General features: G+C 47.8%; 2 protein-coding genes across 5 annotated transcripts in view; both read right to left on the reverse strand.

Annotated features, from left to right (window-relative positions):
• SEC22A (SEC22 homolog A, vesicle trafficking protein) overlaps window positions 1-1,536 on the reverse strand; it is a 45,255-nt gene extending 43,719 nt beyond the window's left edge. The window contains exon 1 of one of the 4 annotated variants that reach the window (XM_030579277.1): window positions 1,386-1,536. Coding sequence is in view for 1 of the 4 variants with exons in the window: in XM_030579271.1 (XP_030435131.1) it covers window positions 1,294-1,310 (17 nt within the window). In the remaining 3 variants the exon portion in view is untranslated. Of the gene's footprint in view, window positions 1-661; window positions 803-1,293; window positions 1,313-1,385 lie in introns of those variants that run through there. The other 3 variants (XM_030579271.1, XM_030579274.1, XM_030579276.1) reach the window with 3 other exon arrangements.
• An 18,198-nt stretch (window positions 1,537-19,734) lies between these two features.
• The window catches only part of PDIA5 (protein disulfide isomerase family A member 5), a 130,403-nt gene continuing 127,202 nt past the window's right edge, over window positions 19,735-22,935 (reverse strand). Inside the window, exon 17 of the mRNA XM_030579850.1 lies at window positions 19,735-20,959. The gene's annotated coding sequence lies outside the window, so the exon portion shown is untranslated. The remainder of the gene's footprint in view (window positions 20,960-22,935) is intronic.

Raw genomic sequence — 22,935 nt, forward strand, 5'->3', positions numbered from 1 at the left:
CTCCTGCACCCCAACCCTCTGTGCCCCTTTTCACACCCCAACCCCCGGAGCCCCCTGCTGCAGCCCAACCCCCTCGTGCACTCCAACCCCCTGCCCTGAGCCCCCTACTACATTCCAACACCATGCCCTGAGCTTCCTGCCACATCCCTCCTGCATCCCAACCCTCTGCCCTGAGCCCCCTGCCACACCCCACAGGCCTCCTACGCTCCAACCCCCTGCCTTGAGCCCCTTCCTGCACACTGCACGCCCTCCCACATCCTCTCCCGCACCCGCCCTATGTTCATGGTGTTGCATGCAATTTCCCCACCCAGATGTGACCCTTAGGCCAAAAAGTTTGCCCACCCCAATCTAGCTCTGGCAAACCAAGAGAGAGGGGGAAACTGCATACTAAAGTTAAGGAACCCTAGAATGCGCTATCACCAGCTTCCTTCTGTTTGTAACCAGGAAGCTTTTGTTTGAGCACTTCAACTGATTGCACCAGTACCATAAAAATAGGGACAGAACAATCCCCCAGATTACAAGGGCTCAGACCACTTATGCTTTGAAGATTAGCACCAAAGCCGAGGGTCTCCATGCAGAAGTCTATTAACAGCCAGTGAAGATCCTGGAACTATGTTGTAATGAACTTCAGTTATAAAGTTATGCTTAATAAGCAGGCTACCCAGTTCAGCACTAGTTTCCATTTCCAAGTAATGTTATTGTGTAACTCCATGCAGAGTGCAGTACAATAACCTGATCTTGAGGTGTCAGGGATAACCCACATCACGGGGGGCGGGGACTGCCTCCTTCTCAACGGTGTACAAAAAAAAAAAAAAAAAAAAAAAAAACTACTTTTGGCTACAGCAGCTATCCAATACACACACCTGCGTTGCACCCATACGTTACACATGGCCCTCTGTCCATAGGAGTGGGGAGAAAACAGGGGTCACAGCTGTTTTGTAGAGCGGCATTTGTACTCACGCCGGGCCCCTACCCTAATCTTACACTACAGGGAAGAGGTCGTGGGCAGGGCTATGCCTCCCTGTCTCTGAAAGGCAAGTAGAATAATTCCTCCATTGCAACAGCCCCCACATCCCCTCTCCCGCACAGTCTGCTACCTGGGCAGCAGGAGCGGGACCCGTCCCTATCCCGGTCCCCGAGAAAGAGCCCATCGTTATCCCTATTCCTGCCCCCGCCCGCGCCTCTGGGCTGGGGGAGGAGCCCCATCCCTACCCCTGCACCCGGGGGAGGAGGGCCCATCGCTATCCCGACCCGTGCCCAGGGGAGGAGATCAGCCCTGTTCCTGCCCCATACCTGTGCCCGGGGCCCATGGGGGAGGGGCGCCCCGCCCCATCCCTGCCCCATCCCTGCCCCCGGGGGCTGCCTCTCCCGGCCCCAGCTCCCACCTGAGCCGCCTCCGCGCAGCCCGCACGGCCGGGTGGTCAGGCGGGCCTAGGTCTGTTGCTAGGCAACTGCTCTGCGAGGCGTAGGAGACCGTTCCGAGCTACCTGCCCCACCGGAGCCGCGGCATCGGCAGCAGGACCACGTCCGCCTGCCGCAAAGCATTGTGGGACCCAGCGACGTGCCCGGCCGCAATCAATGGCAGGGCGAGAGGATATCACGTGACTCTGCGTAATCAGCCGTACGGTGGGCGGCGGCGGGGTGAGGACTGAGGAGGTGGTTGAGGTGCCGTTGCTCTCCGGTGATATGGGGGTGGTCGGGGGCGCGGTTGCTCAGATGGGGCTGAGCCGCCATTGCTCTGTGGGGGTGGGGACGAGGCGGCTGAGCCGCCATTGCTCTGTGGGGGTGGGACTTGGCATCCGCCATTGCTCTGTGGGGGTGAGAAGGGACCGCCATTGCTCTGTGGGGGTGGGGCGGTAGTTCACGTCGTCAGCGATTTGTGATGCTAATAAAGTTACGGGTATTGGAAAAGTTGCCACAAATGCCTGTAACAGGCGGGGCCCCGGAATAGGGCCCTAATAGTTGATGACTTTCAATGGGATTTGTCTTCCTAACACTCCCTCAGGTGCTTGTGGACAGCCCGCCCCCCCCCCGTGTAAAGTGCCTGGTGAAGTGTTAACGTTCTATAAATAATAATTAATAATCCCTGGTGTTTCTGCCGAGTCCACCAACGCTCCCAGCTCAGCCCCAGCGGTAGCCGGCACCAGGGACTGGACTGACACCGGGTCCAGCACTACTCACACAGACCACCAAACAATCATCTGGTAACTCAGCGAAAACAACCGGGCTTGATGTGAAAAGCCTCCACAGCCTATTACCAGTCCCTGACAAGAATCCTGTTTAACTTTTCTGTAATGTGACCAGCATATGCCCAAGGGACACTGTTTACTGAATAAACCAGTAGGAGCTGCAACAGAGAGGAAAGAACTTAGGCCCAGATCCTCAAAGGTATTTAGGTGCCTAAGTCCTATAGGAGTTAGGCACCTAGATGCTTTTGAGGTTCTGGGCCTTAGGGCTCAGCAGATCAAGAGGAGAAATGTAAAGCGAAAATGCATGTATAAAGGAGGAGTAGATCCTCTGGAAAAGAAAAGGTTAAGGGGAATATAAAGTTGGCTGGATAACTTCAGAACTTAGATGGGTGAGTTGAATTGTAAGCAGTGGTACTGAACAGGTCCGGTCCTCGTAGATCATGGTCCCCAGTGCGGTGCCTGCGTGTGCCATGGTGCCCACTGGGGCTTCTAAGTGTGCCCATGTACTGGCCGGCAGACTAGCATCTGCTGAAATGCTGCCAACAAGCAGTGCCATCCAGAGGCATCGCTACCGAAATGCCGCCAGTTTTCAGCAGCAACGCCTCTGGACACTGCTTGTTGGTGGCATTTTGGTAGCAACACCTATTGATGTTGCTGCTTGTCGGTGGCATTTAGGTGGATGCTTGTCAGATGAAAAAGGTTGGGCACCACTGTCATAGATTAAATTGAATTGGTTGGTTATTTTAGGATGTGGTTTAGAACTCTGAAATAATAAAGTGTGGCACTGTTCTGAAAAATCCTGCATAATTTACTCTTAGGGGAATTCTGCGCTACTGTGCACATGTTTTGGGTGCCCAAGGCGGCTGACAGAGAGGAAAATCATGCGGGGCAGGAGGCAGGACTGGGGAAGACACAGCTCCTACCCTGTGCCAGGCTCAGCCGCTAGTCACAGCTGAGCTGGGAAAGACAGGACTTCCTCTTCATCTGCATGGCATCTGGGACCCACTCCCAGATTTCTACCCCTGCTGCAGGAAGCTCTGAAAACTCCCCCCAGCCTCTGTGCCCTACTGTTTCTCACACAGCGTTTCACCCCAAAGGTAAAATTCTGGCTCTGTTGAAATCAGTGGACGTTTTGGCCATTATTCCATTCCATTATGGAAGTTAGGGCCATCATTTCACCCCAAATATTTACAAAACATGAATCAGATCCCCCAAAATCATGACAGTGGCTTAAAAATCAGAACACTGTTTAGGTCTTTGTGTTTTTGTTAGAGCTTGTACAGGTCACACTTTTGTCCACAACCATGATATCAAGAACCTTACTGTTTTTCAATGAAAGTTGACATTCGCAGATAAGAAGGTGAGCCTAGCATCTGGGACTTTAAGAAAAACACCAAATATTGTGACTCGCATAACAAAATTGTGAGAGTTGGTAATACAGTCACTGCTTCCCTGGTTTCAATGCTGCTGTTGCTAGCACAGTTGAGGTGGGAGTGTGGTCAGGGTGATAAAGAACGGCCGTGAAACATAGTTTATTTCTTTGTTGACATGTTTTCCTGAGTTTCTCTGTTGAAATTTTCTCGAGTCCATTCTGGAGGCAGAAGGGGTTGTTCCTTAGAGCAACAGTGTTTCATTCTCTGGGACCTTACAAAAATGTGAAGAAACCCAGTAATATCACATAAGAAACCTTACAACTAATAAATGCATTTGCTACAACAACTGTGGCATGCAAAATACTTAGTGTCTCTAATTTTCACACTGCATCTCAGTCAGTCTGCAAAGTAACAAGCTCCAATGAGATTGTCGAGTTATAAGTGCATTTTTATTTTCAGCGCCATCAGTCTTGGATTTGTAGAAATAAAACAAGTTGGGCTATTTTTGATTATCATGTAACAACCCATTCCAATAATAAAGGTCTTGCTTCCGGGCTTTTCATCTCTATTTAGTTTATTTCCTGTTCAGCGGGGAAAAATTAACCAAAAAATCACATTAATGTACTTCTAGTAAGCATAATCCCTTTAGTTCCCTACATCACTGTAATTGAACACATCACCAGACTTTGTTTGTATTCAAATATTTCCAGAGAGGGAAAATCATTCCAAGCTGATCACATCACAAGGCCAGAACTTCCAGTAGATGCCATTTAAACAATTAAAATAAATAAAAGCATTATTTATTAATAAGATTGTACTATGAACACTTCATTTATATTCAGAGAACTCTGGGTCCCTGAAGCAATTTGCCCTTGAATATAATAATATCCACAACAAACTTTGCATAAGTAGAGTTATGATGTTATAGCTGTAATTTAATTCAGAGACACAGAACGTAGCCTTAGCAGGGCTGGAAAGCATTATTAGGTACTGTAAGATAAGACGGTTACTCACCTTTGTAACTGTTGTTCTTCGAGATGTGTTACTCACATCCATTCCAGTTAGGTGTGCGCGCCGCGCGTGCACGTTCGTCGGAAACTTTTTTACCCTAGCAACTCCAGTGGGCCGGCAGGTCGCCCCCTGGAGTGGCGCCGCCATGGCGCCCAATATATATCCCTGCCGGCCCGCCCGCTCCTCAGTTCCTTCTTGCCGGCTACTCCGACAGTGGGGAAGGAGGGCGGGTGTGGAATGGATGTGAGCAACACATCTCGAAGAACAACAGTTACAAAGGTGAGTAACCGTCTTTTCTTCTTCGAGTGATTGCTCACATCCATTCCAGTTAGGTGACTCCCAAGCCATACCTAGGCGGTGGGGTCGGAGTGAGAAGTCGCGGCACGGAGCACTGCAGTTCCGAAGGCCGCATCCTCCCTAGACTGCTGGACCAGGGCGTAGTGGGAAGCAAAGGTGTGGACCGATGACCAGGTCGCTGCCCGACAGATTTCCTGGATGGGCACGCGGGCGAGGAAAGCCAGCGACGACGCCTGCGCCCTGGTAGAATGCGCAGTCACACGGCCCGTAGGGACATGGGCCAAGTCATAACAGGTCCTGATACAGGACGTAACCCAAGAGGATACCCTCTGGGAGGAGATAGGAAGCCCTTTCATACGATCTGCTACCGCCACGAAAAGCTGGGGGGATTTTTGGAAGGGCTTAGTCCTCTCTATGTAGAACGCGAGAGCCCTACGGACATCCAGCGAGTGGAGCTGCTGCTCCCTGCCTGAGGAGTGAGGTTTTGGGAAAAAAACCGGAAGGAAAATCTCTTGGTTGACGTGGAAGGCTGAGACCACCTTGGGCAGAAAAGCAGGGTGTGGTCTCAGCTGCACCTTGTCCTTGTGGAAGACCGTATATGGGGGGTCTACCACAAGAGCTCGGAGCTCCGACACCCGTCTAGCTGAGGTGATAGCCACTAGAAAGGCAGTTTTCCAAGAGAGGTAGAGCAGGGAGCAAGTAGCTAATGGCTCAAAGGGGGGCCCCATGAGCCGGGACAACACCAGGTTAAGATCCCAGGTTGGAGCAGGGGGACGGACGTTAGGGAATAAACGTTCCAGCCCTTTAAGGAATCTCGACACCGTCGGGTGAGAAAAAACGGAGCGACCGTCCGCACCCGGGTGAAAGGTGGAGATAGCTGCTAGGTGGACTCGCAACGACGATAAGGCCAGACCTTGCCCTTTGAGGGACCAAACGTAGTCTAAGATTTCGGTTATCGAAACTTCCATAGGGCGGAGATTTCTCTCTACGCACCAACAGGAGAAGCGCTTCCATTTCGCCGAATATGTGGCTCTTGTGGACGGTTTCCTGCTGCTCAAGAGCACCTCTCTCACAGGCGTGGAGCAGCGCAGCTCGGAACCAGTCAGCCACGCAGGAGCCACGCCGCTAGGTGCAGCGACTGCAGGTCTGGGTGACAGAGGGTCCCGTGGTCCTGGGTAATCAGGTCCGGATGAAGGGGCAGGGGAACTGGGTCGGCTATGGCCAAGTCCAGCAGCATGGTGTACCAGTGCCGCCTGGGCCATGCCGGGGCCACCATGATCACGAGAGCCCTGTCTCTGCGCACCTTCAGGAGGACCTTGCGGACCAGAGGGAACGGGGGAAACACATAGTACAGGTGGGTCGACCACTGGATGAGGAAGGCATCCGCTATCGACCCCGGCTCCCTGCCCTGAAAGGAGCAGAACGCTTGGCACTTCCTGTTCCCCTTGGACGCGAAGAGGTCCACCCGGGGATAACCCCACCTCCGGAAAATGGAGAGAGCGACGTCCGGGCGAAGGGACCACTCGTGTGACAGGAAGGATCTGCTCAATCGATCCGCCAGCGTGTTCCGTACTCCAGGGAGGAAGGAAGCCCTGAGGTGAATGGAGTGGGCTACGCAAAAGTCCCAGAGTCGTATCGCCTCGTGGCACAGGGAGGAGGACCTGGTGCCGCCCTGCTTGTTGATATAGTACATGGTCGTCGTGTTGTCCATGAACACGGCGACACAACGACCCTGAAGCTGATGACAGAACGCTTGACAAGCAAGGCGGACCGCTCTCAACTCCCGCATGTTGATGTGTAGCCCCACCTCCTCCTGGGACCACAGGCCCTGTGTCCGCAGGGCCCCTAGGTGGGCCCCCCAGCCTAGATCTGAGGCATCCGTTGTCAGGGATACCGAGGGCTGAGAGGGGTGGAAGGGAAGACCCGCACATAATACGGACTGGTCTAACCACCAGCCGAGAGAATCTAAGACCTTCTGGGGGATTGTGACTAACATGTCTAACGGTTGCCTTGCCAGCCTGTAATGACTGATAAGCCACAGCTGGAGAGGCCTCATGTGGAGCCGAGCGTAGTCGGTCACAAAGGTGCACGCCGCCATGTGGCCTAACAGGGTTAGACATGTCCTCACTGACGTCAATGGGGCTGACCGCAAACGTTGAACGATCGCCACCATGGTCTGGCACCGTTGCAGAGGCAGCGAGGCCCTGCCCACAGTGGCGTCCAGGATGGCCCCGATAAATTCCACCTTCTGCGTGGGCCTCAGGGTGGACTTGTCTGTGTTTATCAAGAGGCCCAGACTTGCAAACATGCCGGTGATCACGCGGACATGGCTGTTGACTTGCTGTTCCGACGTGCCCCGAATCAACCAGTCGTCCAGATAAGGGAACACGTGGACACGGTTGCGCCGAAGATGCGCCACGACAACTGCCATGCATTTTGTAAACACCCTCGGGGCCGTGGACAGGCCGAATGGGAGGACTGCAAATTGATAATGAAGAGCCCCCCACAACGAAGCGGAGAAAGCGTCTGTGGCGCGGCCAAATGGCAATGTGGAAATACGCGTCCTGCATGTCGAGGGCGGCGTACCAGTCTCCCGGATCCAGGGATGGAATAATGGTCCCCAGGGATACCCATGCGGAACTTCAACTTCACGAGGTATTTGTTGAGTTCTCGCAGGTCGAGGATAGGCCTGAGGCCCCCTTGGCCTTGGGGATCAGAAAGTAGCGGGAATAAAACCCCTTGCCTTTCTCGTTTTCCGGAACCGCCTCTATAGCTCCTTTGCTGAGGAGCGTCTGCACCTCCTGCCGAAGGAATTGCTCGTGAGAGGGGTCCCTGAAGAGGGACGAGGAAGGAGGGTGGGAAGGAGGAAATGAAACAAACTGCAGGCGGTATCCCGTCTGCACCATGCTTAAGACCCAGCGGTCCGATGTTATTTGGGACCACGCCGGGAGGAAAAACGAAAGGCGGTTGAAAAACGGGGGGGAAGGATCCATAGGGGAAACTGTTACTGCGCCCTCGGGCGCACCTTCAAAATGAAGGCTTAGGACCAGGCGGGGGTTTTGAGGAGCCTTGGTTCTGCCCCCCTTGGTTCCCCGACTGCCTGCGCCTTCCGTTCCTGCTGCGGCGCCTGTAAAGGTCCTGCCGCTGGCGGAACTGGGAAAACGGCCTACGTTGTTGCTGTTGTTGCGACCTAAAGGGTCTACGCTGCGTCACGGGGGTGTGCATCCCGAGGGACCGCATAATGACCCGGTTGTCTTTTAGACTCTTGAGTCTGGGGTCTGTCTTATCAGAAAACAGGCCCTGGCCTTCGAAAGGAAGGTCCTGTATAGTATGCTGGAGCTCCGGCGGAAGGCCGGAAAACCTGCAGCCAGGAGATGCGACGCATCGTAACTCCTGACGCGAGGGTACGGGCAGCCGAGTCCGCAGCATCCAAAGAAGCTTGCAAAGCCGTGCGTGCGACCTTCTTGCCTTCGTCCAAGATGGCCGTAAACTCTTGGCGAGCATCCTGTGGCAGCAGCTCCTTAAATTTGTCCACTGCCACCCAGGAATTAAAGGCATATCTGCTCAGCAGGGCCTGCTGGTTGGAGACCCTGAGGCTGCAGCGCCCCAGCCGAATACACCTTACGGCCCAAGGAGGTCCATCCGCCTGGCTTCTCTGGATTTGGGGGCTGGAGCCTCCTGGCCGTGACGCTCCCTATCGTTCACTGATTGCACCACCAGTGAACCCGGAGTCGGGTGTACATGGAGATATTCGTATCCCCTAGAAGGGGCCATGTACTTCCTCTCGACTCCTTTCGCTGTCGGAGGGATGGAGGCCGGGGACTGCCAGATGGTATTGGCGTTGGCCTGGATGGTCCGTATGAAGGGCAGGGCGACCCTGGTGGGAGCATCAGAAGAGAGGATGGTTACAATTGGATCCTCTATCTCCGAGACCTCCTCTGCCTGCAGACTCAGATTTTGAGCCAATCGCCTGAGGAGGTCTTGGTGGGCCCTGAGATCCAGCGGGGGGGGACTGTTGGAGGAGGTACCCGCCACCGCCTCATCCGGGGAGGAGGATGATGAGACCCCAGGCACGAGAGTGTCTAACTGAGGGTCTTCCTCAGCCCTCGCCTCTGCCTCCGGAGCCGCAGCGGAGTCCTGCTGCTTGGACCCTTCCTCCCCTTCCGGGGAGGGAGGGGGGCGAGACAACGAGGCTTCAGGGGCCCTACGCTCCGCAGGTCGCCGGTCTAGCAGGGAGCTGCTGGGGGCCCTGGGCCTGATGGTATGCCCAGGGAGTCCAGAATCCCCACTGTTGTGGGCCTTGGTCCTGCAGCGGCGGATCACCGAACAGCGCCGCCTGCCGGTCGGTGCCCAGCGCATACCCGCTGTCCGTCTGGGAGGATACGGACGGCTGTCTCGAGGGCCATGGTGGGGCCGACCCTGGATGGTAAGGGTCTGCGCGGGCCGGCACGGAGGATCGTCTCGGTGCCGGGGACCGGTGCCGGGAGTCATATCGGTGCCGGGATCGGGATCGGGACCGGGATCTGTCACGGTGCCGGGATCCTGATCGGTACCGGGCGCCGCTTCGGTGCCGGGACCTGCCACCAGCTCGGTGCCGGGAGGTCGACCGGGACCTACCACCAGCTCGGTGCCGGGAGGTCTACCGAGACCGGGACCTGCCACCAGCTCGGTGCGGGAGGTCGACCGGTGCGGCGAGTAGCGTCGGGACCTGCTCCTGGAATCGCGGTGCCGGTGTCGACGACTGGAGCCTGACCGCGACCGTCTCGATGCCGACCGGTGCCGCGAGTGCGACCGGTACCGCTGAGGGGAGCGGTGCCGGGACTGCGAGCGGCGTCGGGATCTGGAGCGCCCAAGACGTCGGGACCTGGATCGTGAACGACTGTCTCTGGGCGGTGCCGACATCATGGGCTTGCCTCTGGACACGACCCGCACCGGAGGTACCGGGGGTGGCAGCCGAGTGGGCTCAGTCAGGGCAATAAGGTCCCGAGCCGAGGCGAAGGTCTCCGGTGTGGACGGGACCACTATCTCAACCCCAGATCTCATGGGGGAGCTCGGCGGCACCGGACTCAACGGACCCGCCGGGCCCGGAGTCAACAGTGCTGACGGTGCCGGCGGTGCCACGGCCGATGTCGAGGCCGGGCGCTCTAGCCGGGTCTGCCTGGCCGGAGTATCAGACTTCGACGGCCTTGGCTCTGACTCCAGTGCCGGAGAGGGTCGGTGCCGAGGAGTCTTCTCGGTGCCGGAGCGATCCGGTGCCGGTGCCGATACCACGGCCTGCGAAGCCGTCGGGTCAAGTGCCGCCTCCATTAGGAGAGTTCGGAGCCTTTGATCCCTCTCCTTCTTTGTCCTCGGCTTAAAAGCCTTACAGATGCGGCACTTGTCGGATCTGTGCGATTCCCCGAGGCACTTCAGGCACGCTTCGTGGGGATCGCTGGTAGGCATGGGCTTCTTGCAGGCCGCACACTGCTTGAAGCCCGGCGAAACAGGCATGAGCCTGGCGCCGGGTGCCGGGAAGGCTAAGCCCCCGGCGAAGAACTACTTAACAACTATTTAACTTAACTATCTACTTAAACTAATTAACAACTATAATGGAACTAGAGATGAACGATAGATAAACGATAGATAACTAGGAGAGCTAGGGACGTGGAGGACAGCTATGCCGCGCTCCACAGTTCCAACGACCGACACGGCGGTAAGAAGGAACTGAGGAGCGGGCGGGCCGGCAGGGATATATATTGGGCGCCATGGCGGCGCCACTCCAGGGGGCGACCTGCCGGCCCACTGGAGTTGCTAGGGTAAAAAAGTTTCCGACGAACATGCACGCACGGCGCGCACACCTAACTGGAATGGATGTGAGCAATCACTCGAAGAAGAACAAATAAGATTATAATTGAATGGGATGGAAATGTAGCTCTGTATAATAGTAACTCACCAAGACAGAGGAAGAATACTGTCTCTTTTGAGTAACATTCATATTTTATTTATTACTGATTAGCAGGTAAGGCTGAACAGAGACTGTAGCAGCAATATGCACATCGGATACCTTGCTATAATTGAGAATGCCATACTTTACAGCTGAGAGAAACACATGCTTAAAGTTTTTAAAGGTTACTGGTACAATAGAACCAGTTGCCCAGTCCTCCGTCCCATGGGTGGCTCAGGGAGCCAGCCAGGTGGGGAACCGACTGCCTAACTTCCCAGGTAGATCAGTCAACTCATGCATCTGCCAGGCAGGCAGTCTGGCATCTGAGGATCCAGGACTCTGAGGCAGCCCACCAGCCTGTTCTATCAGAAAATGTTCAGCCAGCTCTACTGAGGGCAGAGTTGACCCTGTATTGGAACTTGCTTAACAATTCTCACAAGCCAAAATGGGATCCAGATCTGGCTTTCAGGTCTTGATTCAGCAAGCCACTTAAGAACATGATGAAGCCCATCCCTATTTAGGAAAGCACTTGAGCACAGACTGAAGTGCCACTGAAGTCAGTGGGATTTCAGCATGTATTTAAATGCTTTGCTGAATTATGACCTTGGAGCCTTGTTGGCTGTGCAGAGCCAGCTACCAGGTTTCAAAAGTAGCAGAACATGCCCACAACAACTGTAAACTCAGGGCCAAATTCTGCAGCAGTGTAACACTGGAGCAGTCACTCATGGTGTCAGAAGATGTGACTGAATAAAGCCAGGGTGCTTGTCTGCTGAGTAAGAAAATGCCATTTTTACATACTTCACTTTCCTGCCATCACTGCACGCTAATGATTAAGGCCAAGATTTAGTCATGGGCCCCCGGGACCGATGTTCGAGTGCTCCCCAGGTCCACTACTGCAGCTGCCCCCAGGACCGCCGCTGCTGGGGTGCTCCCTGGGGCCAGCCGCATTGGCTGCTGCAGCTGCGGAGGTTCCATGACGTCCATGACAGAATAGCAGCCTTATTAATTATTTCATACTATAAAGCTTCTCTTGTTGAAATAGATGGTCACGTTAGAGCTCCTAAGTAGGTGGGAAAAGAAATCAAAAATCTCTCTGATGGGGAGTCTACCCCACATTAGTTTAATGGACAATTAACCTTATAGGCTTCACCTGGAGGCGAGTCAGGATCTGCAAAAGCCTAGGCCAGGTCTCCACTACAGACCTATATCAGTATAACTACATCACTTGGAGGTGTGAAAAATCCACACCCCAAGTGGTGGTGATCTGCTGACCTAACCTGTCCTGCAGACAGTGTTATGTTGACAAGAGGGCTTCTCTCGACATAGCTCTCAGAGAGGTGGATTAACTACACCAATGGGAGACTCAGTGTTTTCACTAAAATGCTGCAGCAGTGCTGTGTGTGAAGACAAGCCCTAATTGAAGATGAAGCCCACCTGGGCAGGAGCTTGTATAAAGCCAGCAAGGTGACAACAGTTGGGGGCTGCAGGTAGGAGGTCTGCTGTCAGTCCCAAGAGAGAAGGGGAGTTAGCTAGGGCTGTAAGGAGATAGTCAGCAGCCACTCTTTGAGCACAGAGAGGTGGCTAGGAGGAAACCCAGGCAGAGAAAGCCTTGGGATCCTGTCCCTGATGGAAGAGTTTACCAGAGGAGTTGTGGGGAAGAAAGCCTGTAGAAAATGAAGTAGGAAGAGCCCAGGGGAAAAGCAGCAAAGAGGAGACTCTGTAGATCGGGGTAGGCAACCTATGGCACGGGTGCTGAAGGCAGCATGCAAGCTGATTTTCAGTGGCACTCACACTGCCCAGGTCCTCACCACCAGTCCAGGGTGCTCTACATCTTAATTTAATTTTAAATGAAGCTTCTTAAACATTTAAAAAACTTTAGTTTAGTTATATATTATAGACTTATAGAAAAAGACCATCCATAAACGATAAAATGTATTACTGGCACTTGGAACTTTAAATTAGAGTGAATAAATGAAAACACGGCACACCATTTCTGAAAGGTTGCCGACTCCTGCTGTAGATCTTAGCTGATGATGATAGGGTCCCTGGCTGGAACCCGAAGTAGTGGGCAGGCCTGGGTTGGTCTACCAGCCACTGGGGAAGTGGTACAGCCTGGGAATGGTCATGGGGGATGATCTGGGTCCAGCAGGATTATACCCTGGAAGGGGAAAACTATATAGTGACATGGCCAAAGGGCTGAGTCACAAGGAGAGCACCCTGGAGAGCAAGAGGAACCATGGGATAAGTGAGCAACAGAAGGCTGGAGTGGAGGAAAGCTGATCCCAAGACCCAGCACACATGCACCCCACTGACACCACCACACAATACTTCCTGTTACAAGGGTGGTTTAGATACTGTCAGTTTAACAGCAATAAAGAGGGGGTGAGTATATTGTTAATACACTAGTAACTGTTTAATTTAGTTTTATGTACTGTGCAAATGGAGTGTGCATTCTGTTATGGCTGTCACTGGTTTATGGCCATGGGAACTACACGTTGGAATCCATTATCGTCCTGAGGCACAAAAATTAAATACGCTGGACAAGGACATCAGCATGAGAAGAATTATTATGTATTTAAATAGTTGAGAGGTGCCAAAGTGTGAGTGAGACTAGTGCACTGAGTAAGTCCAGTCTGCTACAGTAGATAAATCTAATGCCCTTGATAAAACCCCTGCTTCTCTTTACAAGCAAAGCCTGTTACTTTTGCACCATTTCTTGCTTCTCTCTCAGTTAACTGTGAACATATTTAGCATGTGGACTGTGGTAGCTTTATACTTTTGCTGCCAAATAAGCTGTAACAACTAATCAGATCATGGAGAATTGCACATGCTAATGAACCAGGCTCTCTCTGTTGAATGCCCAGTATATATAAAGCCATTTAAGTGGGGCATCAGAGGCCACTTTCTAAAGATTTTGTTCATAAGGGAACTGTTTTCCTTTGACGAGTACTTGATGAGATTGAGTACTGTAGACTAGGAGGTAAAGTAATATCTGTAAAATCTGACTAACTCTTTGGAAGGCCAATACGGAGAAGAAGTTAGTAGTGGTTCCAGACTAGTAAGTATAATAAAAACGACTAGACTGCTATGGAATTCTGGAGAGGGATAGCAAGGAATGTTGCTGGTGTATACGATGCCCTGGCTGCTTCCTGTATGGCTTTGTTCACGGGAGCGCTGGCTGTCTGGATCCTGTGTGTTTCAGGATGTCTCGGAGTTTATATATTGTGTCCTGAATCACCTCTAAAGAGATTTGGAGCTCTTCTGCCACCCTCCATAGTAGCTTCAGGAATTGCTGTGGTCATTGAGAGGAGACAGTGAAGCTGGATCAGGAGATGATGAAGTTACCTTCATCAGTAAGCAGCAGAACCAGCTCATATTCCGCCTTTTCTCTGAGCTCAGGAGAAAGTTCTAGTTGCTTTGTGAGGGGTGATATGACTCAGTATTAGACGCCACAGACTGTGGGTGTCACTTGTACAGTCTCATAAGACCCAAAGGCTCATAGAAGGGTTAAAGAGGGTTGTGAAAGTCCCCAAGGCATGGGTCCTGCTGGACCCAAGTGGGTAATCCCAGTTGGACATGGCTGGTTTCAGAAAGCTCTTGATCCCATGTCTGGACTGATCTCCCTTGGTGAAATCCATGATGGTTCCTCCAGCACATCTGATTTTCCCAACGACAAAAAGGTCAGATTGGGCTCAATAGGCACTGCAGTCGTTCCTGTTGAAGGACAGCCACAGCTAGTAGACAGTACTCAAGATGGACTTCTCTTCCCATAGCCCCTTGTCTCCTGACACTGTCAAAATCTCCCCTGGTGAGCATTGAGGGGATCTGGACTGGGGCATCTGTGGATCCAGGAGAGCACAGATGTTCTCTAGAGTGGTGTATATTTCTGCTTGCCTAACTCTGGTGGGACAAGCAATGTGGGAAGGCTTACATGGCAGATCCATATGGGGTCATGACAGTACTGCCAGTGAATGAGGCTCCATTGTGTGCTCTTTGATGGTACCAGTGGTTCTCAGTTCCTCGACCTGGATGGTATCATAGGTGGCAGTGTTGCAGCTGTAGAGTCCATGACTGGTGGAGCCTTACCCCTGTGTGCCTCTTTATCATGGCTCTGAGGCTTAAGATGTCCTAAGTCCTTGGACATTGGGCAGTTTTGTATGCAACCAGTCAAGAGCAATGAATAGAAAAGGATCAGCTCTTGTTTTTCCCTCTGAACTTAAGCCTAGCTATGAAAGGTAAGCAGAAAAATTAGTCCCATTAATTGACTGATACACTCCTACTAAAGGAAGGGTTTGAGTAAAGTTTTCCCTGAAGTCCAAAGAGTAGTGACCTCAACCATGTTTTCAGTATGAATCCCTTTCGCACTACACACATGACCTTTGCTGCAAACTCCATCATTTTAATTTACCCTTAATACTCCTACCAGTACATCCAGAAATTTTAAAGCTCACAGATAAAAGGGAAAACTTATTTTGGATCCACTGGTTTGCAGCTCTACTGTTGGAAAAACTAAGGGAAGGTAACATTAATGTAGGGAATCAAATGGCAAAGAAAACAGATATTTGACTTAAAGATCATCAGCTGGTGGTAAAGGCTAAATTTCTTTCTCGCTGCTTTCAGGATTCCATTCTGAAACTCCTACTCAGTGGTGTAGTCCTTCATTACAGATTTATGGGACTACTCACCATTAAATTAAATGGAGTGTACACAATAAATAAGTAGTCCCTGCTCCTTGGATTATTTGAATGTAAGATTACTTTGTCAAATGTTTTTGAGCTGTAAAATGCCCTGTTGGCAGGGATCATGAATTACTCTGGTAAATCTGTATACATAATGTTTTCTTTTCTACATTGCTTTTCTATTGATTCACTACTACCAAGACTATTACGATTGATGCTGAGTCTGTTTAAAAAATAAAATAAAATCAACTAGTAAATTCCTGAATTGCTGAGTGATGTTTCTTTCAAAAAGCTATAAACCCCGAAACTCATTAAATCATCCATGAAATGTTTTCATAGAATACCTCAGAAATGTACTTCAGTTTTATCTTAAATTTTACTATGCATGCAGGACTTGCTTATTCAGAGACTATTTATCTAGCTATAGAATCCTTGGATTAAAGATTTAAACATACAAGTTTCCTTTCTTCCTCTAGTCACGTTTTATTCTTAATGGTAGAGCAGTTAGCCACTAGACGGAGACTAAGGCTTGGATTTTTAAAGCAACGTAAGGTAATTACCCCAAATCCCAATGAAATTCAACAAATTCAGTGGAACCTGGAGACATGAATCCCTGAAATTCCTTTGAAAAAAGCAGCCCAGTTTCCCAATATAGGTTCTTGGGCCAGTAAATGAGCTTCCCTTACTAACCTGTACATAAGCCCCTTTGTTTTCAGTTCAAACTGACATTTACCAAAAACCCCCCACAAGTTTTACAAAATATTGTGTTTTTCCAATTTTCACCCCAATTTTGAATCATTCAAATATATAAAAAATAACTTGTTTTATTAGGAAAATACAATATATTGCATGAAATATATGTATTATGAGAATACATTCATCTGTGTATATTCAAGTAGGTTATGTATTAGTCTAGAAGATACACACAATAAACAAATAGGCATGCACTCGAACTCCGAAGTGTAATCAGTACATTTAGACACACACAATCTCACACCCACCACAGACCCGTTTCAGACTGTTAGCAGATAATGGTTTAAAGATGTGACACACTAAAATGGGACGAAAACAAAAATCTGTATCAGAATATGTTTCAGAAAACAAAAACAGGAGAAAAGGATGACGTTGAGTGTATGCATTGCAAATTAAAATGTAAATATTTATAGGCTAATAGTTCTAAGTCTACAACAGTAAACTGTTTATTCAAATGAAAATTTGTATTTGGGGATTGGAGATGTATTTTCTTAAATTCAGATGTGGTATTGTGATTTTAGTTCTGCAGCAAGCCACACTGAGGTCTACTCATCAAAGCATTAATCTACTGAATACTTTTCCTTCCTATCCTTCCATCCAGCAAAATAAACCAAGGTATTTACCCATAAAAATAGATTTTTCCACCGATATTCACCAATTTTTTTGTTGTAGTAATAAACACCAATACATTCCTGGGAAAAAGTAATGAAAATAAAAACCGAAAATAAAGGGCCCTGCCTCTACAGTTACATAGGACTTTATCCTGTAGCCTTACTCACTTGGGAAGAAATCTAAGGCTCTGTGGGGCAAGTACAAGGCCGATTTTGAGGATTTAAGTGGTACATAGTCTTTGGCTGGCCCTTTGCACAGTGGCACATGAATGTTGTGTAGAGTTTACCAAACACATACACCTTTTCTCCTGATTGTCCTCTGGGGTTCCAAAGACCTTACAAGATGGAAAGATATGCCTGAATAGATCCAGCTACCTCCACTAGCTGGTTGCTCATATTGAACTACATTACCTCTAACACACTGGGCTTGGCTTCCCTATGCACAAAGTTTGATTTTTTTCCTAAAGAGACTTCATGTATATTCAGGAAAAAGAAAAGTCTTAAAAGGGCTCTACTTCAGAACAGCATCGTGGCTGAAGGTGGCACTAGGAAGCTTGGTAGTCCGGCCAGCTGCACTAGATGTACAATAGCATTTTCTGATCAGGGAAAGTAAATCTGGGCTTCCCTGCCCCCCTCAGCTATCAGAACGCAGAGAACTTCAGCTAGTTGCTCTGAAATGAGAGACTGAAATGGAAGAATTAAAAAGCAAATGCAAATAAAATGCAAAGTGAATCTTGCAAACCAAAAAGAGAATGGCACTGCCTGCTCTAGAAATTAGTCTGGGGAAGTTCTCTGGCCTCTGTTATACAGGTAAGACTAGATGATCACAAGGGTCCCTTCTGGCCTTGGAATCTATGACTTCTTTACTCACACCGTTAGTCTCAAAGGGACTATTCCCAGGAATGACTTGAAGGGCCTTTGGATCATACTGACAAGGCTGCAGAATCAGGACCATGGTCCACAAGAACGGCAGCCTCTCTGATTCACTGCAAGCCACTAATGACAAGTAATTAATTTATTGTTGATACCTGATTTGACAAAGATTGTTACTTATCTTTAATAGTACAAATTCATGCTTGACTAGCCATACCGTCTGCAAATGGCTGGGGATGATAAATATGTGAAACTGGCCTTCCATTTAAAGACAGTGACTCAAATCTTGTGTCTGTAAAGTAATGGCTTATAAAAAATGATGTTTTTAAGTGTGATTTTAGAAAAAAGGAAGTTGAATAGCCAGTGTAACGTCAACGGGTCAGAATACGATTTTATTTGCCCTAGTGTAAATTCAGACTAATTTCATTTACTTCAATAAATTTATTCTGGATTTACACCAGTGTAACCAAGATCAGAATCAGACCCAAATGTTACTTAAACAGGCTAGGATGCAAGCTTGATATATTCTGGTTCATAGTAGCCAATGCTTTTGTTAGCAATTAGATTTAATTGTTCATCCTGTTCAAAATCATTCTTTCAAAGACATTCTGATTATAAACCAGATGAGTAATGACCCTATAACAGTAGGTAAAGTATTTTCAAGTATTTTGTATTTGTACATTAACACACAATTAACTGAGGAAAAAGCCCCTCCAAGTCCAAGAAGCAACATGACAAAACACCAAAAGAAAAACTTGGCTCCTTAATTTTATTATGGTGTAACCAGCTGTAAAGAATTACTGGTCTAAAGCATAGTGTGTAATTGTCCTATTCTAAACATTTACTAAAGCCTATAAATCACAGCAGTCCCAAGAAGTGATGTCACCATTGGCCAGCTATGATCTGATTTTTTTTAAAAAAAGTCTACAATTCTCTGCAATTATGCAAATATAGACAAATCCCACAGCTTAGGATTTCATGGATGTTGTATTTCCTTTCCTCAGTGCCAACCACTTAAGAGATCAGGAAAATTACAGTAACACGTCTACAGTTTTGGACTGATTGTATTCATTGCTTCATACTCAGCCAGAAGCAAAGATCTTGCCTCTTGGAATCTAAAGACCTATATAATTTTTGTTCTCACACATAAGGCTGAATAGGCCCTACTCAGCATGAGGACAGTTTAAAGGATCTGATCCATAGCTACCAATGAGCATGGGACATAATGCAAAACAGTGGCTATGCCAAAAAAAAAAATTGACTAGTGGGAGGGTAAATAGGTTGTAATAAATTATTAGGCCAGGCAGATAATCCGTGTACTGCTTGACAGCTAATTTCTTGGTGGTGGGAAGATTCAGGAGGTGCCTATAAGAGGAAATATTTGGCATGGCATCATCATTGCTTAGCTTTATGGCAATGGTTAACAAGCTGGCCACCACACAAGACAAATCAGCCTACCAGCTCTTACCCCTGATTACTCCAGTAACGGCTTCAGCAGCTTAATGAGTGGCAAATGTACAGTCCATTAATTGGGCAAGAGAGAGGAGGTGGGTGGCGGCGACGTGCACCCAAAATGGACAAGAGTGTGAGAAAACCTGTAACTTCTCCACCAGTGTAGTGAGAAGTTGCCCCCTACACATCACTGATGGGGTGAGACAGGCAAAGAGATATTTCATATATATATTTATAGATATATTTCATATATCTGCAAAAGTCTAATAGCAACAGAGAAAGTGTTCAGGTCAAGTGATGGTTCTCCTTCATTTAATGAGGATACTATGTCAACCTGCAGCTCAGTGTCCACAGAGCGTGTGAAATGTGAGACTAGTGCCACAGAGGATACATTTTAAAACAGTGAACCTATAAGAGCTAAACGATAGGCTTGCCCCTTAGTCAGACAGGAACAACCCTGTTCATGGAATCTGCAGTGCTTATGCTTTCTTGTCAACCAGCTCTTACGGGAGCTGGTTACATAAGCACATTGCCTGAAAGAGCTGCAAAAACAAGGCTGATTCACGATTAAAACAATTTTCAATTTTTTATTGATTTATTTTTAGGTCAAAATGAATCTTAAAAATCCCCATTCTATGAAGACATTACAGGTACCTCCAGATGAATTTAACTTTGTAGCATGAACAGCACAATCGCAAATTTTTAAAGCACTCTCTCTAGTAATGCTGTATTTGTTTATAGTGATTTACAGTCTTTAACATGACTGCTAAAGAAATTGTTTTAATGCTAGAACTCCATTTTTTAATTTTTATTTAACAAACAATACGGACAAGCATGTGGAATGTAAACAAATTGTCTTGCATGTAATTTCTGCATATTAAAAATATTACACATCTGTCAGACATACAATCAAATATTCTGCTTTTCAATATGCATTTCATATGGCCTAAACATAATTTACAAAAAGACAGACTACATTTTGCTCCCATATTTGCAGGGGCATTTGATGACATAAATGCTGAAAAATGAGACTGATTCTGAACTTAAACTATGCTGTGCTGATTTTTGACAACTTTGTTTAAAAGACTCAATACATTCTATAAAAATTTGTAAACAGTTCTGGTTCAGACGGCGATTAAACGTGAAATCAGTTAGATCTGGAATGGTCGATGCTAATGTCCTTCATTAACTCAATTTCCTATTTATCCCTGAGCACCTTAAAATTGTTTCCCCCCCCCCAAACATCTCTGAAGAACATGTATCTATTTTCACAAAAATGCAAAACTGCATTTGAACAGATTTTTATGTTTCTAAAGTCCCATTTTCCTCCACTGATTTAAAAAAACAAACAAACAAGTTATTACATGAATTGTAAAACCCTTCAAAAGAAAAAATGCAGAATCACCTTATCAAATATCTTCACCTAAACACACACTAAAGATTACAAAAATATTGCATAGGAGTGTTGATGGGCATATTCTCACATCATGAGAAAAATGCTAGTTTTTAAACAGAATATGGCAACAATCTGTTTTCCTTTAAAAATCAAGTAGTTTCACTTTATTTCAAAATTGTACAAAATGGCCATGGCTGGTTTGGTTTTTTTTGTTTTTGTTTTTTTTTAAGTCTCTGTCTTTAGAATATGTGAAATCTCAGGCGCAGTAACAAGGGCCTGGGACCATTCACAGTGCAGTGGAAAATGTCTTTGAGGCAGAAATTACAGTTCCTCCTTTTTCTTCCCTACCCTTTCATGGTCTCTTTCTCTAAGGGTTCGCATGAAAGTGGCAAATCCAGACTCCTGTATTTAAAGAAAGAAAAATATTGGTCAAATTTTTAAAATAAAAGACACCAAAACAATGTTTCAAGACTCCCAACACCAAGGGATGGGTATGTATGTGGAATGTAAATGAGAGAACAGTCATTGCTTCTGTACGGTCTGATCACAACAATGTGCTGGTGCAGAGGGCTCCTCCAATGAAGTGGAAAAGGAAATATCCATAGGAGCCTTTAGATTCATCAAGTCTCTCATGAAAAACTGCAGTGGGGAGGGAAGGAAGAATATGGAAGGCAACAATGTCACAGAGGAGACAGCAGGGAGCTTCTCACAAATGTTGTCAATATGCTTTTTCATTAATAAACTCTGAAACATACATTAGTGCCATGTTAATATGCTGCATGCACCACTTCAAACCAGCTAGCAGACATGCAATTGCCACCCTGGGGCACAGAGATGTGTCACAAGTTCCTTTTATTCCATGATATGCTCGGCCTTGGTTGTCTCTAGGGCCTCTCTCTCTTAGACCTTAGATCACAACTGACTACACCTGGCCACGAAGTGCCACATGAATGTAAAGGACCTGCTCATGCATATCAGTTACAGGACTGGGGCCCTGATTAACAAAAGGTGGTTCTTTTTGAAACCCAGGGAATTTATTTACAAGTAAAAGCAGCAAAGAGTCCTGTGGCAACTTACAGACTAACAGATGTATTGGAGCATAAGCTTTCGTGGGTAAATACGACCTTCCCTCTTATCCCATGAAACAAGTAATGGTTTCTTTGGCAGAGTCAGGAACAGAATACAGGTTTCCTGACACCCAGCGCCTTCGTCTAACTGCTAGAATTCCTTTGCAAGATAGGAGGCTATAAGCCAAGATTCTTCAAACCTTTGACACAGTAAACGGAATCCAGGAGAACGGTTGTTCTTGAAGTGTTTTACTGCTTTAGTAACAGCATCCTTTGCTATGATATTGCAACAAACCTGAAACCTCTATGCACTTCACGGTTGTCACTTTGCTGCATGCGATGTCCATTCAGGACTTCACAATGACAGCAGGGACAGAAATCACATTCTCTGGCTCCAGAAGCAGATAGCTTGCCATGCCATCAAACTAAAGGAGAATCGCCAATACGCTTAAAGTAGAGAGACACTGTAGAGTAATTCTAATTCTATCCAATAAAGAGTTAGTTGTACACAAACACACTAGCTAGAACATTTCCAATAATTGGGACAGTGTCTCCCTTAAGTCAGGTGATTCTAGAGCTGGAATCCTTTCCTTCATAAATCTCATAAGAACGGCCATACTGGGTCAGACCAATGGTCCATCTAGCCCAGTATCCTGTCTTCCGACAGTGGCCAATGCCAGATGATTCAAAGGGAATGAACAGAACAGGTAATCATCAAGTGATCCATCCCTTGCCTATTCACAGCTTCTGGCAAACAGAGCCTAGGGACACTTCAGAACATGGTTTGCATCCCTGCCCATCCTGCTATTGATGGAGCTATCCTCCTTGAACTTATCTAGTTCTTTTTGAAGCCTGTTATAGTCTTGGCCTTCACAATATCCTCTGGCAAGGAGTTCCAAAGGTTGACTGTGTGTTGTGGGAAGAAATACTTCCTTTTGTTTGTTTTAAACCTGCTGCCTACTCATTTGGTGACCCCTAATTCTTGTGGTTTTGAGAAGGAGAAAATAACACTTCCTATTCCTTTAAATAACATTTACTTTCTCCACACTAGGTCATGATTTTATAGACCTCTATCACGTTCCTCCTTAGTCATCTCTTTTCCAACCTGAAAAGTCCCATCCTGCTATTTTGTTGCCCAGTTCCCGTCAGTTTTATGAGATACTTTTCTACCTCTTTGCAGTCTGCTTGGGACTTAAGTATATTGAGTAGTTTTGTATCATCTGCAAATTTTGCCACCTCACTGTTTATCCCTTTTTCCAGATAATTTATGAGTATGTTGAATAGGACTGGGGCCCGTACAGACCCCTCAGG

The sequence above is a fragment of the Gopherus evgoodei genome, chromosome 11 (assembly GCF_007399415.2).
Source record: "Gopherus evgoodei ecotype Sinaloan lineage chromosome 11, rGopEvg1_v1.p, whole genome shotgun sequence".
Taxonomy (NCBI): domain Eukaryota; kingdom Metazoa; phylum Chordata; order Testudines; family Testudinidae; genus Gopherus; species Gopherus evgoodei.